Genomic DNA, 14,346 nt, shown 5'->3' with positions numbered 1-14,346 from the left:
GTGGACCTAAGACTCATTTATATTATAATAGGCCTGAATTCTAGAGGGCATGGTCTTTTACGTGACCAACTAAACCAACCAAACATGTCAAGTCCATGAACGGCGACGAACATCAACCTCTTGGCTGACAAGGCTTGCTTACTATTGGTAAGTTGAAAAAAAAAACATTTTTAACCTTAAAGAGAGAGAAGTGAGGGGTGTGTCGTGAAGGCGGTGGTCTCAAAGCTTAGCCGCACTACAACACGATGATACTTACTTATCAGCTTAAAGCTTTTTTTTTTGGTCAACTTCATTTTATTCCCAAGGACCAAGGATACAATAAAAGAGTACACCACTTACTACATACTATATTACAATCTCGTTTGATCTCAATGAGAACAACTGTTAGGATTTAGTAAGTTAAAATTTCAGGACTTGCTAGATTTTTCGTTCCATAGCTCTAAACTTCTCTAAAGTTGCTAATGAGATTGATCAAACAAAGACTGAGACCAATGTGGATGACGCGGAGGCCGGAAGTATGGTCTCTTAACCGGAGATTCTGGAGAGGGAATAGGTTTCTTAACTTCCTTTTAACATGTATGGTCTCTGCATTTGCAATCTCACGGTACTTCCACTTTAACTTGCCTTAACAACAATGCGGAAACAAGGTTAACCTCTGTGTTTTTTTTTTCTTTTGCCTTATATGAATTTGATTCCTGTTTTAGATTTTTGCACAAGTGTAATCATATCAAGCCATTGAATATACAAAAACATAAAGATTCATAACTGAGTTAGATTACAAAATATTTTTTTTTAAATATCACACAAAATTTGAGTGGGTTACATGTTTTTGTATTTAACGATTTCTGAATATACGTATATATATTATTTTTCACAAATTCTAATAAGACTCGAGGGCAGAACCATGTCTAAGAGCTTCTTTAGCTTCAGCTTCCATGTCGAGCTTGAAGAGACAAGCAGCTTGTAAGTAAAGAGGGATTGGCCATTCAGGTGAAGCTACTTGCGCTTGCATCGCGTCGCTTAAAGCCTCACTGAACATTTCAGTCATAAGGTAACATAGACATCGTCTTGCCAAAACTGTTGGTGAGACTGTAGGAGCTCCATACATGAACTGCAGACAAATATAAAGAATGAATCAAAGTCAACAATGGTGTGTTCATGTTTCCTGATGATTCCATGTTTTGTATGACTTAAAGAGTTCCGGAGTGTTTCAAATATAGACTGCACTCTTCAAACCCATTGGTTTTTAACTTTTCAAAGTGAAATAACATAATGTCACCTATATATTTAGATTAGGCCCTTAATAGTTCTAATAAGAGAGACTGAGAAGGAGGATGTATAGATTTTTCTTCTTCTTTTTAGTTTACCTCTGTATAGAATTCAATGCCGGTATCATAATCTTTAGCACGAAAAGCTGCATCTCCATGATTCTTGTGGTCCATATTCTCTTGCATTTCTCCCGTCCACATTTGGAATGAGAACTGGCAAATGTATAAGTATATTCATGTGATATCAGCAACGATCATTTTGCTTTGGGATATCAATAATCATTAACGTACCTCGTTTGAGATCACATCATCGTCTGCTCCATACCCGAGTTTCTCGAGTAGTTCGTGCATGGTGCAAAGGTCTGCTCTCAAACACGCATCTCCAAAAGGAGTTAACTTCAGTGGCTCTGTAGCATGTTTAGTCTTTTTGTTTGAAGAAGACTGTCAATTAATATTTGAGTTATTAAGTCAAATATTTGATTAAGTATGCATAGAAGGGAGTACTCTGAATAATAGGGACACTTACAGGCATGAGTCTTTTGACACTGGTTGGCCATAACTCAGCTCGTCTCTGAAGTCTAGAAAGAGTTGACATGAGAAACCTTATACTTGGCCTCTCCTCGGGTTCAGTCTTCAAACATCGAGAAGCTATGTGCATTAGTTCTGTCCTGTCTTCATCAGAGAACTGACCATCCAATGCTGAATCCACTAGCACCAAATAGTTTTTGGTTTGGAACAAATCAAGCGCCTGCACACGCAGTAGTAACTTACATAAGAAATGTGATACTAATTAAGCAGTTTAAAAACAGTTTTTTTGTTTGAATTAATTTAACATTCTTTCAAAAAAAAATAAAAAAAAATTAAGCAGTCTAAAATGTTAAAAATTAATGCAAACTATTCGGCCATTTTAATCATACATGGTTTGGAGGAATATGTCTGCCGCTCATGAGATCTAACAACAAGGTCCCAAAGCTATATGTGACGCTCTCCGGTATCAAAGTACCTGAAAAAACAAGTTATTGTAGAGTTTCTATGATATTAAAGCTATATTTTCTTGTTGATCCAAATATCAAAAAGGTTGTTTTAAGTACCTAGGCGCAAATATTCGGGTGGAGCAAATGCTACGTTGGTACTATGATTCTTCCCTTCATGGCTATTCTTCATGAGACCAAAGCAAGAAAGTTTAGGATTGCCCACCTGTGTCATCAAGCAATTTTTCATTAAAAAAAAGAAGATTTTCTTGGTTTTTTTTCCTTCCAAATCAAGAAAGAAGAAATAATGAAAGAGGGTACCTTATCAAAGAGTATCCTATAGGGATTAAGATCATGGTATAAGTTAATGCCTTTGTCATTACAATACTCCAAGGCTTTTGCGGTATGAAGCGCAACTTTTAACCTTGTTTGCCATTTCATCGGTCTCTTCTCCCCTGAAACATTAATTTACAATTTTTATTAAGCTTACCATCTTTCTTGTGTGGCAAGTTAAAACATGATCATCATAATCCACCAAAGAGAAAAAGGAGAGAGAGATAGAGAGTACAGTGAAAGAGATGCTTAGATAAAGTGGAATTAGGCATAAACTCAGCAACAAGAAGTCTCTCGCTGTCATCAGAACAATAACCGATCAGATTAGCCATATGCTCACTCCTCAATCTCCCAACAGCTTCTGCTTCCTTCTGATTTTTCCACCAAAAGAAATATCCAATCTTTGGTTAATCAAAATGATGAAAAGATTATGAACAAGAAAGGAAAAAAGACGAACGATGAATTGGAAAGGATCAGGCCATGAAAGTCTTTGAAACCGTTTGACGGCGATCCGACGACCATCGCCGAGTTTGCCCTTGTACACTGTGTTTGGTACCCACTCATTGTGCTCCGACACTATGTTTCCGGGGGAGAATCCGTCGGTGGCGATTCTCAGCTGCTCGAAGCTGAACTCCCGGAATATCAGCGGGTATTGTCCTCCGTCGTCGCCGTCGTCATCGTCTTGACTATCGACGACGGTTGATGTAATCGACGGTGGAGGTTTTAGCCGCAAAGACTTGAAGCAAATGCATCCCATCGCCGCCGGTCAAAACTTGGTTGAGACTTGAGAGACACTTCCCGCCTCCAAAAAATATTATATTTTTTCCTTTCTTTGTTCTAAACAAATTCAAACTATCAATATTTACTTTTATAAAGGAAAGAAAAATACTTTTAAATTCTAATAAAGGGAAAATGTCAAAATTCTAATAAGAAACATATCTGGTGGCAAGTTAATTGTGTTATGACTCATGCTCTCTTAACTGGCAATATATATTTGCATGGATTTTTTTTTTTTTTTGAATTATCAAGTTAACAGAAAGCGTAGGAATAAAGCGTTGGTATTTTCCAGGTTAATTAGTTTAGTATTACTGGCAATATATATTTGCATCTGTTTAAGTTATTTTCAGTACTATTATTATAGTATAATAGTAGTTAATGGGACGCTCGTTTCAGGAAATAGTTAAAGAAGCATTTTGGAAGTACAGGTGGTATTTTTCATTTCTTTTTTTGAAAAGGACAGAGCATGAATCAATAATGCATGTGAACTCGTCACATTGACTGTGAAGTATCGACCGGAAACCATGACAATATGGCATACTCTCTCTCTCGTTGTCCAAAGAAAGAAAGAAAGAAAGAAAGACCAGAGCCATTATACACTCTCTCTCTCTCTCTCTCTCTGTCCCCGAGTTTGTGGGGGGGTATTTAGGCTCTACCAACAGGAGACAGAGGCGGAGCAAACGGAGAGGAAGTTTTTGCGGTAGTCTTTGACACCGTTTCCTCCTCGGAGGCACACGTTACAACCGTCACGCACACAAAAAACGCTTGTAGATGCGAAAGAAACGAACCAAACTCCACCCTATACATCCCTGTCTTGAGCTCTGTCATCCCCAAAACCGGACCAGTGTTTTTATCACTTTCTTCCTGCTCAATGTAAATAAACCAGAGATGATTTTTTTTTAATCTCTGAAATAGATTTTCATATATAAAAGAAAAGGGACTATCTTCATTCTATTCTATTTATGATTATATACTTTACCTGATCGAAAAGTGTGAAGGTTTGGTCAAAATCATGGAGGAGTGTATTGTTGGAGAGGACATGGAGTTTACATCCCACATCCCAGCCACCGCAGTCGCAACACCCTCCCGATCTCCACCTTCTAATCAACGTCGTCGGTTCTCCTTTCTCCGGGATACTGTGAACGCCACCTGGAATTATCACTGTCGTTTCTCCTTTCTTGATCACCACGGCTGCAACCTCTTTCCTCCCTTTTACTTGCTCCTCTGTTTCATCAACGAGCACTGATTCTCTCATCACACAAGAGATGTTTTCCGGTTTATGCTCTGTTATATCTGAGTTGCATAACCGCATTTCACCGATGACATTGTAGACGAACCTGTCTTGTTGTTGTTGTTTGTCTTTGTGTCCATGGATCAACCAGCTTCCGCTTTTTTTCTTTTTGACTTCATTAACTGAGTAGAATGTGCAGTACTTAACAGAATCTTCGTCTTTGAACGATGAATCAGAGCTTTTCATTGTAGCCCCTAGGATGCTCCTGCTCTTGTTGTTGAGGTTGTCATCATCGACCACAAATTGAAATAGAGGGATGCCGTTTCTGATCGTTAGCTGTAAAAGAGCTCGTGTTCTCGACTGCTTCTTCTTTTCATCTTGATTGGAAGAAGTTGAGACTTTGGGTTTCATCAGTAAAGGGTCAAGAAGTCTTCTAAGAGGGCTAACCCGAGATCCACCACCGTGAGTGTTGTGCTTCTCCTCCTCCGTATTGCTTGACTGATGAGATGGACAAGCTAAACCATCAAATCTCATAGAATCAGTAGCTGATGAATCTTCTCTGAAGGTGAAACTTCTGCTGAGACGACCGAAGCTGAAACTAAAACGCTTGCTTGGTGAAGTATTATCATGTCTGATCTTGTCTTGTTGATCAAATATCCTCGAAGAAGCAGTCTTTGAGTGCCTTGTTGTCCCACTAGAAGGAGAAAGATCAACACCACCGAGAAGAGGCAGCAACATGATATCTTCAGAATCTCTGCCAAAGTGGAAAGAGAGTGGACAGGAACGAGGAGGAAGTCGAGATGTCAACTGTAAAGAGCTAGAGTCGAGAAGCTCACTTGCTGCTACTTTAGAAGCGTTATGATCCAGTGGGGGTGGTTGACTAGAAAGGGTGCTTCGTCTTGATCGCAGGAGAACAACGGTCTTGTCCTCTCTATTTAACTTGTCAACAACACATTGTTTCCGGCTTTCTTTAGCTTCTTCTTGTGCTCTCTTCTCAGTCTCCTTTGTGCCTAGCGATCCCCAAGAGTTTCCCATCGTTGACAATAGACCTGATGAAGAAGGCGATCTTCTGCTCTTATTTACTCTTTCTTCATCTCTGGCAGAGGACTTATTATAGCTGCAGGTTGGCATTTCCTGCTTATTTGGTGAATCCCTAGAAGAAGAAGCAAACTCCGAGTTGCATCTAACTCCGAGTTGAAGATCCCGGGAAGCTTTCACTTTTTTACGGAGATTGGAACCAGCATGCACTTGGTGGTCACCAATCTTACACCTGTGAATGCGATGAGAGGAGGCATTGGGAAGTGTTGCTAAAGTAGTAGTAGTAGTAGAAGACACTCTTCTCTCACATTTCTGCTTCCATTTCTCAAGACGAGACCAGTCCAAGACTCCAACATTCAAAACATTGCTTTCTTCTTCTCCTCCTTGGAGATAGGGCGGCAACTTTGACATGTATTTCACAACCTCATCACATTCCTTTCGATGATCTCCCATCTGATGTCTTTTGGCTCTGTTTAAGAAAGCCTCTGAGATCGCTTCTTGTACCCATTTCTTCTACACATATAAAATAAAATAAAATAGAAACTTTTTGCTCACTTGACTCAATTCAAAAGCAAAAGGTAATGGAGGAAGCATTTCAGGGAGGGAAGTTGAGAGAAAGGGAACATACCAACACATTAATCTATTTAACTCCACCCCAGCTTTTCACCATTTTCATCTATATCAAACTCCTGCTGTTATCTTCGGGGAAGAAGAACATAGAAAAATATCTCTGAAAAGCCAAAAAAAAAAAAAAGAAAGGGAACAAACAAACAACGTTAAGTAGAAGCAATACCAACACGCTGCAGAATTCAAGATTACGTAGCTCAATTAAAACGAAATTCGATAAAAGTTTTTGATCAAGAGAGAGAGAGAAGAAGAAGGGATCGACGAAAGTTGCAGAGAATCTCTCTCTCGCCTCGCCGCTTGAGAGTAAGAGAGTGATGATGGCTTCTTGAGGGGATCGCACGGTCCAGATTAAATTCTATTGAGGAGTTAATACGATCGTGTGGTCTGTAATCCTGTTTGTGGGGCCCATTAGAAGACTTCCGTTTTGTTTCTTTCGCATCCCCAAGCAGAATTAGAGCGAAAGCGGGACGGGTCCCACTCCTTTGCTGACGTCAGACGCACAAGTTGCTTTTCTTTTCCTTTTTCAACCCCCCCCTTTTAATTCCCTTTCTTTATTATTTGTCCGCTTTACACCATGATTAACTTGAACTCTTAAGACCAAGTTTTTAGTTTCGGCTAAAAACCATTTTTTCGCTTTTAACTAATAAAAATTAAGAACAATTTCTTAAATAAAAGATATAAGAATCGGTTCTTAACCAAAAAAATGTAAAGAAAAAAAACAAAACAAGAATTCGGGTTAATATGCTCTTTCAATCTTCTCATTATTAACTTATCCGATCTATTGTTTACAATTCACTCTGTTTTTTAGTTAAAATAATCTTTTTCGTATTAGGCTAACTAAGAGTCATGAATATACATTACGGTATCATAATTCCAGACTATGTTATTAAGCTTCACTTTCCTATGAGCTTTATTATGTACTCTAGTTTTAGCTAAATTAATGTTTAATTTAACTTTTCTTTCTATTTTTGCACATGTATCCCAACATGATCAAATCATATTCAACATTATCATATCAAGTCATGTTTTCTGCACGAGGAGCCTATATTTTTATTTTTTTGACTAAAGACCAGTGATCATCTCAATAAAGCAAAAAGGACTCCACTTCACCCCTTTTTTCTTCTTCTTTTCTCCTAATTTCATGATAGCTTGTAAACTTTAACTCGTATAAATAGCATATGTAATGTTTGACTACGAATAAGTTGTCCCACCATTCGCATATCCAATATATGTTCTAACCATCTCCATTGTCGGAATACCAAATTTAACACCATCCCACCAAATTTGGTGTATAATGCGAATAATGTTATACCAAATTAGTATAACACTATTTATCACACCAAATCTTTAAAATATATATTTTATTATATTTCTTTTAATAATATAATTCAATTACTATTAAATTTGTAATTAAACATGAATATATTGTACTATTTATATTTTAAATTTAATTTCACATAATTAAAATATTAATTTTTTTGTTCAAAATAAATTATTAAATGACCATTATTATTTATCACTTACAAATAATAAAAATATAAATAATAATCTAAATGTGATATAATAATTATTTATCAATCACAAACAATAAAAATTTACAAAAATTAAAACTGAAATATCAAACAATATATAATATTTTTGGTGTCATTGTTAGAGATGACCAAAAAGTTTTGACACCAAAACACCAAATTTGGTATCATTGTTGGAGATTAACAATTAATAAGGTCCACGATCACAAATAATACATATTTGGATTAACTAGATCCCATCTTAAAATGCTAGAGAAAACTATTGATATACTTTTAATCAATAGACAAATTTAGATCCTTTCTGGTCCACGTTCAATTTCTATTAACATCACGTACACAATGTTATAAACTATAATTAAAGTTTTTTCTTTTGAACTTTGACTATAATTAAAGTTAAGATCATGAACTGTTTCCTTGTAATATGATTAATGTATTTGGAAAAATTATCATAAAGTTTTTGTTGTTTTTATTCATCTCTTATAATTTTTCCAAATACATTAATCATATTACAGGGAAACATTTCATCAAGTTCTCCAGGTATTTTTTTGCAGAATAGAATGTAGTCTGGGTTAAAATCTATAATATTTTTTTCTTAAAACGGGCAAGAAATATATAACTGGTTGCCTTGTACCCTAGAAACAAGTGTATTACAATTGGCACGTCAACAAGTTTTCTTTGAGTATGTATTATTGTACTAATGAATCTCCTGGCAACAACCCCTTGATTAGCTGCATATAAGTACATAGATGTATCGTGGACCAGTTGTTCTTATAAGAAACAGTGGTTTTAGCGGTTTTGATTGGTCACACCATGGACCATTTGGTCTTATAAGAACTAGTGGTTTCAAATGTTTTTCTAGGCCACATCATGGTCCAGTTCACATGTTTTAGAGGCTTTGTTCGTACGTGTGTATTAGATATATTTGATACGTATGTGTGCACACTTCAGTATACACCGTACGTTCTAGTGTACACTGCTGTGTACGCTACGGTGTGCACTTCAGTGGATGCTACGGTGTACATTCCAGTGTTCTACTATAGTTTATACCGTAGACTCTAGTGTACACTACGTTGTACACCTTGGTGTACACTATGACCTACAACGTGGTGTACGTTCAAGGTACACTGCAATGTACGCTCAAGGTACACTGCAGTGTACACTTCTACATTTGTGTTAATGTATGCTAAACTTTTTTTCATGGTACATGAGCATCATTTTTTTTTTTTTTATCAATTAACTGCATATACTCTTTAAATCAATGGAATAACCGCAGTAAAATCGTTATTATCTTGAGAAACAGAGACAACAAAGGTTCCAAACATATTTGACCATCATTATATGTTTGTGTAGGATGCAATTATGCATTAAAACAATATTTTCATATTTTTGAATTTTTCTCAAAATCTATGTGTTAATACCCTTACGAAAATATTGAATTTTTCGGTAAATGCTATATATACTGAAGCCTATTATTTTAAGTGTTGTTTTAAAATTTCTAGTCATATTCTACATTTTTACTAATGTATGCTAAACTCTCTTTTATGGTACATGGGCATCGTTCTAATTTTTAATCAATTAATTTAATAAAACTGCATATTCTTTCTAAATTAGTTGACTAACCACTATAAAATCATTATTCTCTTGAGAAAAGGAGACGATAAAGGTTTCAAACCTCATTGACCATCATCATATGTTATTTCAGGATTCAACTATGTGTTAAAACAATATTGTCATATTTTTTGAATTTTTCTCAAAATCTATGTGTTAACCCCTACGAAAATATTGAGTTTTTCGGTAAATGCTCTATATATTGAAGCTTATAATCTTTAGATTTGATTTAAAATTTATAACCACATTATACATTTGTATTAATGTATACTAAACTCATTATCATGGTACATGGACATAGTTATAATTTTTTATCAGTTAATTTAGTAAACTGCATATACTCCCTAAATCAGTGGACTAACCACTATAAAATTGATATTTCCTAGAGAAACGGAGACAACAAAGGTTCAAAACTTCTTTCAACATCATCATATGTTATTGAAGGATGTAATTATGTATTAAAACAGTATAGTCATATTTTTTGAATTTTTCTCAAAATCTATGTGTACCCTACGAAAATATTGAGTTTTTCGGTAAATGTTCTATATATTGAAGCCTATAATCTTTAGTGTTATTTTAAAATTTCTAACCACATTCTACATTTGTGTTAATGTATGCTAAACTCTCTTTCATGGTACATGGGCAACGTTCTTATTTTTTATTAATTAATTTAGTAAAACTACATATACTCCTTAAATCAATGGCATAGCCAGAGTAAAATCTTGAGAAACGGAGACAACAAAAGTTTCAAACCTATTTGGCCATCATTATATGTTTGCATAAGATGCAACTATGCATTAAAAAAATATTGTCATATTTTTGAATTTTTCTCAAAATGGATGTGTCCCCTACGAAAATATTGATTTTTTCGGTAAATGCTATATATACTGACGCCTATTATTTTTAGTGCTGTTTTAAAATTTCTAGCCATATTATTCATTTTTACTAATATATGATAAACTTCATTTCATGGTACATGGGCATCGTTCTAATTTTTAATCAATTAATATAGCAAAACTGCATATACTTTCTAAACTAGTTGACTAGCCACTATAAAATCGATATTCTCTTGAGAAACGGAGACAACAAAGGTTCCAAACCTCTTTTAAAATCATCATATGTTATTGCAGGATCAACTATGTATTAAAACAATATTGTCATATTTTTTGAATTTTTCTCAAAATCTATGTGTTAACCCCTACGAAAATATTGAGTTTTTCGGTAAATGATTTATATACTGAAGCCTATAATCTTTAGATTTGTTTTAAAATTTATAATCATATTACACTTTTGTATCAATGTATGCTAAACTATATTTCATAGTACAAGGACATCATTATAATTTTTTATCAATTAATTCAGTAAAACTGCATATACTTTCTCAATTAGTGGACTAACCACTATAAAATCGATATTCTCTTGTGAAAAGGAGACAACAAAGGTTTCAAACCTCTTTGAATATCATCATATGTTATTGCAGGATTCAACTATGTATTAAAACAATATTGTCATATTATTTTAATATTTCTCAAAATCTACGTGTTAGCCCCTACGAAAATATTGAGTTTTTCGGTAAATGATCGATATATTGAAGCCTATAATCTTTAGATTTGTTTTAAAATTTATAACCACATTGACATTTGTATCAATGTATGCTAAACTCCTTTTCATGGTACATGGACATCGTTATATTTTTTTTTATCAATTAATTTAGTAAAACTGCATATACTTTCTAAATTAGTGGACTAACCACTATAAAATCGCTATTCTCTTGAGAAATTAACACAACAAAGGTTCCAAACTTCTTTGACCATCATCATATGTTATTGCAGGATTCAACTATGTGTTAAAGCAATATTGTCATATTTTTTTTTTATTTTTTTTCAAAATCTATGTGTTAACAACCCCTACGAAAATATTGAGTTTTTCGGTAAATCCTCTATATATTAAAGATAATAATCTTTAGATTTGTTTTAAAATTTATAACCACATTATACATTTTTATTAATGTATACTAAACTCATTTTCATGGTACATGGACATCGTTCTAATTTTTCATCAATTAATTTAGTAAACTGCATATACTCCCTAAATAAGTGGACTAACCACTATAAAATTGATATTCTCTAGAGAAATGGAGACAACAAAGGTTCCAAACTTCTTTCAACATCATCATAAGTTATTGAAGGATGCAACTATGTATTATAACAATATTGTCATATTTTTTGAACTTTTCTCAAAATCTATGTGTTAACCTTACGAAAATATTGGGTTTTTCGGTAAATGCTCTATATACTTAAGCCTATAATCTTTAATGTTGTTTTAAAATTTCTAACCAATTTCTTCATTTGTGTTAATGTATGATAAACTCTCTTTCATGGTACATGGGCATTGTTCTTATTTTTTATCAATTAATTTAGTGAAACTGCATATACTCCTTAAATCAAAGGAATAACCACAGTAAAATCGTTATTATCTTGAATAACGGAGACAACAAAGGTTCCAAACATATTTGAACATCATTATATGTTTGTGTAAGATGCAACTATGCATTAAAACAGTATTTTCATATTTTTGAATTTTTCTCAAAATCTATGTGTTAACCCCTACGGAAATATTGATTTTTTCAGTAAATGCTAATATACTGAAGCATATTATTTTTAGTGCTGTTTTAAAACTTCTAGCCATATTCTTCATTTTTACTAATATATGCTAAACTCCATTTTATGGTACATGGGCATCGTTCTAATTTTTAATCAATTAATTTAGTAAAACTGCATATACTTTTTAAACTAGTTGGCTAACCATTATAAAATCGCTATTCTCTTGAGAAACGGAGACAAAAAAGGTTTCAAACCTCTTTAACCATCATCATATGTTATTTCAGGATTCAACTATGTGTTAAAACATTATTGTCATATTTTTTTGATTTTTCTCAAAATCTATGGGTAAATGAGTTTTTCGGTAAATGCTCTATATATTGAAACTTATAATCTTTAGATTTGTTTTAAAATTTATAAGCACATTATACATTTGTATCAATGTATACTAAACTCATAAAAACATTATTGTCATATTTTTGAATTTTACTCAAAATCTATGTGTTAACCCCTACGAAAATATTGAATTATTCGGTAAATGCTATATATATATACTGAAGCCTATTATTTTTAGTGCAATTTTAAAATTTCTAGCCATATTCTTCATTTTTACTAATGTATGCTAAACTTCATTTTATGGTACATGAGCATCGTTCTAATTTTTAATCAATTAATTTAGTAAAACTGCATATACTTTTTAAACTAGTTGACTAACCACTATAAAATCTCTATTCTCTTGAAAAACGGAGACAACAAAGGTTCCAAACCTCTTTGACCATCATCATATGTTATTGCAGGATTCAACTATGTATTAAAAATGTATTGTCATATTTTTAAAATTTTTCTCCAAATCTATGTGTTAACCCCCTACGAAAATATTGAAATTTTCGGTAAATTATCTATATATTGAAGCCTATAATATTTTGATTTTTAAAAAAAATTATAACCACATTAACATTTGTATCAATGTATGCTAAACTCCTTTTCACGGTACATGAACATCGTTATATTTTTTATCAGTTAATTTAGTAAAACTGCATATACTTTCTAAATTAGTGGACTAACCATTATAAAATCGATATTTTTTTGAGAAATGGACACAACAAAGGTTCCAAACTTCTTTGACCATCATCATATGTTTTTGCAGGATTCAACTATATGTTAAAACAATATAGTCATATTTTTTAAATTTATTTCAAAATCTATCTGTTAACCCCAACAAAAATATTAATTTTTCGGTAAATGCTCTATATATTGAAGATATTAATATTTAGATTTGTTTTAAAATTTATCACCACATTATACATTTGTATTAATGTATACTAAACTCATTTTCAGGTTACATGGACATCGTTTTAATTTGTTATTAATTAATTTAGTAAACTGCATATACTCCCTAAATTAGTGTACTAACCAATATAAAATTGATATTCCCTAGAGAAACGGACACAACAAAGGTTCAAAACTTCTTTCAACATCATCATATGTTATTGAAAGATGCAACAATGTATTAAAACAGTGTTATCATATGCCCTTACGAAAATATTGAGTTTTTCGGTAAATGATCGATATATTGAAGCCTATAATCTTTAGATTTGTTTTATAATTTATAACCATATTGACATTTGTATAAATGTATGCTAAACTCCTTTTCATGGTACATGGACATCGTTATATTTTTTTATCAATTAATTTAGTAAAACTGCATATACTTTCTAAATTAGTGGACTAACCACTATAAAATCGCTATTCTCTTGAGAAATAGACACAACAAAGGTTCCAAACTTATTTGACCATCATCATATGTTATTTCAGGATTAAACTATGTGTTAAAACAATATTGTCATATTTTTTGAATTTTTTTCAAAATCTATGTGATAACAACCCCAACGAAAATATTGAGTTTTTTTGGTAAATCTTCTATATATTGAAGATAATAATCTTTAGATTTGCTTTAAAATTTATAACCATATTATAAATTTTTATTAATGTATACTAAACTCATTTTCATGGTACATGGACATCGTTCTAATTTTTCATCAATTAATTTAGTAAACTGCATATACTCCCTAAATAAGTGGACTAACCATAATAAAATTGATATTCCCTAGAGAAACGGAGACAACAAAGGTTCCAAACTTCTTTCAACTTCATCATATGTTATTGAAGGATGCAACTATGTATTAAAACAGTATTATCATATTTTTTGATTTTTTCTCAAAATCTATGTGTTAACCCTTATGAAAATATTGAGTTTTTCGGTAAATGCTCTATATACTAAAGCCTATAATCTTTAGTGTTGTTTTAAAATTTCTAACCACATTTTATATTTGTGTTAATGTATGAAAAACTCTCTTTCATGGT

At 32.9% G+C, this 14,346-nt stretch overlaps 2 protein-coding genes across 3 annotated transcripts; both read right to left on the bottom strand.

Moving 5' to 3' along the window:
• Positions 1-880: 880 nt before the first annotated feature.
• LOC106435875 (serine/threonine-protein kinase BSK6) lies at positions 881-3,349 on the bottom strand. Its single transcript, XM_022713135.2, has 9 exons — positions 3,030-3,349; positions 2,808-2,943; positions 2,561-2,694; positions 2,360-2,465; positions 2,186-2,271; positions 1,795-2,016; positions 1,560-1,709; positions 1,368-1,481; positions 881-1,111 (listed from the first exon to the last, which is right to left on the bottom strand). The coding sequence occupies exons 1-9, from the start codon at positions 3,327-3,329 to the stop codon at positions 881-883; spliced, it is 1,479 nt and encodes a 492-aa protein (XP_022568856.1). The 5' UTR covers positions 3,330-3,349.
• Positions 3,350-3,763: 414 nt separating this feature from the next.
• LOC106435862 lies at positions 3,764-6,583 on the bottom strand. Of its 2 annotated transcripts, XM_013876790.3 has the most exons (4): positions 6,412-6,582; positions 6,247-6,317; positions 4,329-6,131; positions 3,764-4,213 (listed from the first exon to the last, which is right to left on the bottom strand). In XM_013876790.3, exons 3-4 carry the CDS (start codon positions 6,069-6,071, stop codon positions 3,995-3,997), a joined length of 1,962 nt encoding a protein of 653 aa, XP_013732244.1. In that variant the 5' UTR covers positions 6,072-6,131; positions 6,247-6,317; positions 6,412-6,582; the 3' UTR covers positions 3,764-3,994. The 2 variants fall into 2 exon arrangements, with proteins under 2 accessions (XP_013732244.1, XP_013732245.1); XM_013876791.3 differs by having other exon boundaries at positions 4,329-6,128; positions 6,247-6,583.
• Positions 6,584-14,346: the final 7,763 nt, after the last annotated feature.

The sequence above is a fragment of the Brassica napus genome, unplaced genomic scaffold (assembly GCF_020379485.1).
Source record: "Brassica napus cultivar Da-Ae unplaced genomic scaffold, Da-Ae ScsIHWf_542;HRSCAF=815, whole genome shotgun sequence".
NCBI lineage: Eukaryota > Viridiplantae > Streptophyta > Magnoliopsida > Brassicales > Brassicaceae > Brassica > Brassica napus.
Note: the sequence above shows the minus strand (reverse complement) of the source record. Positions and strands in the feature narration are given on the sequence as shown.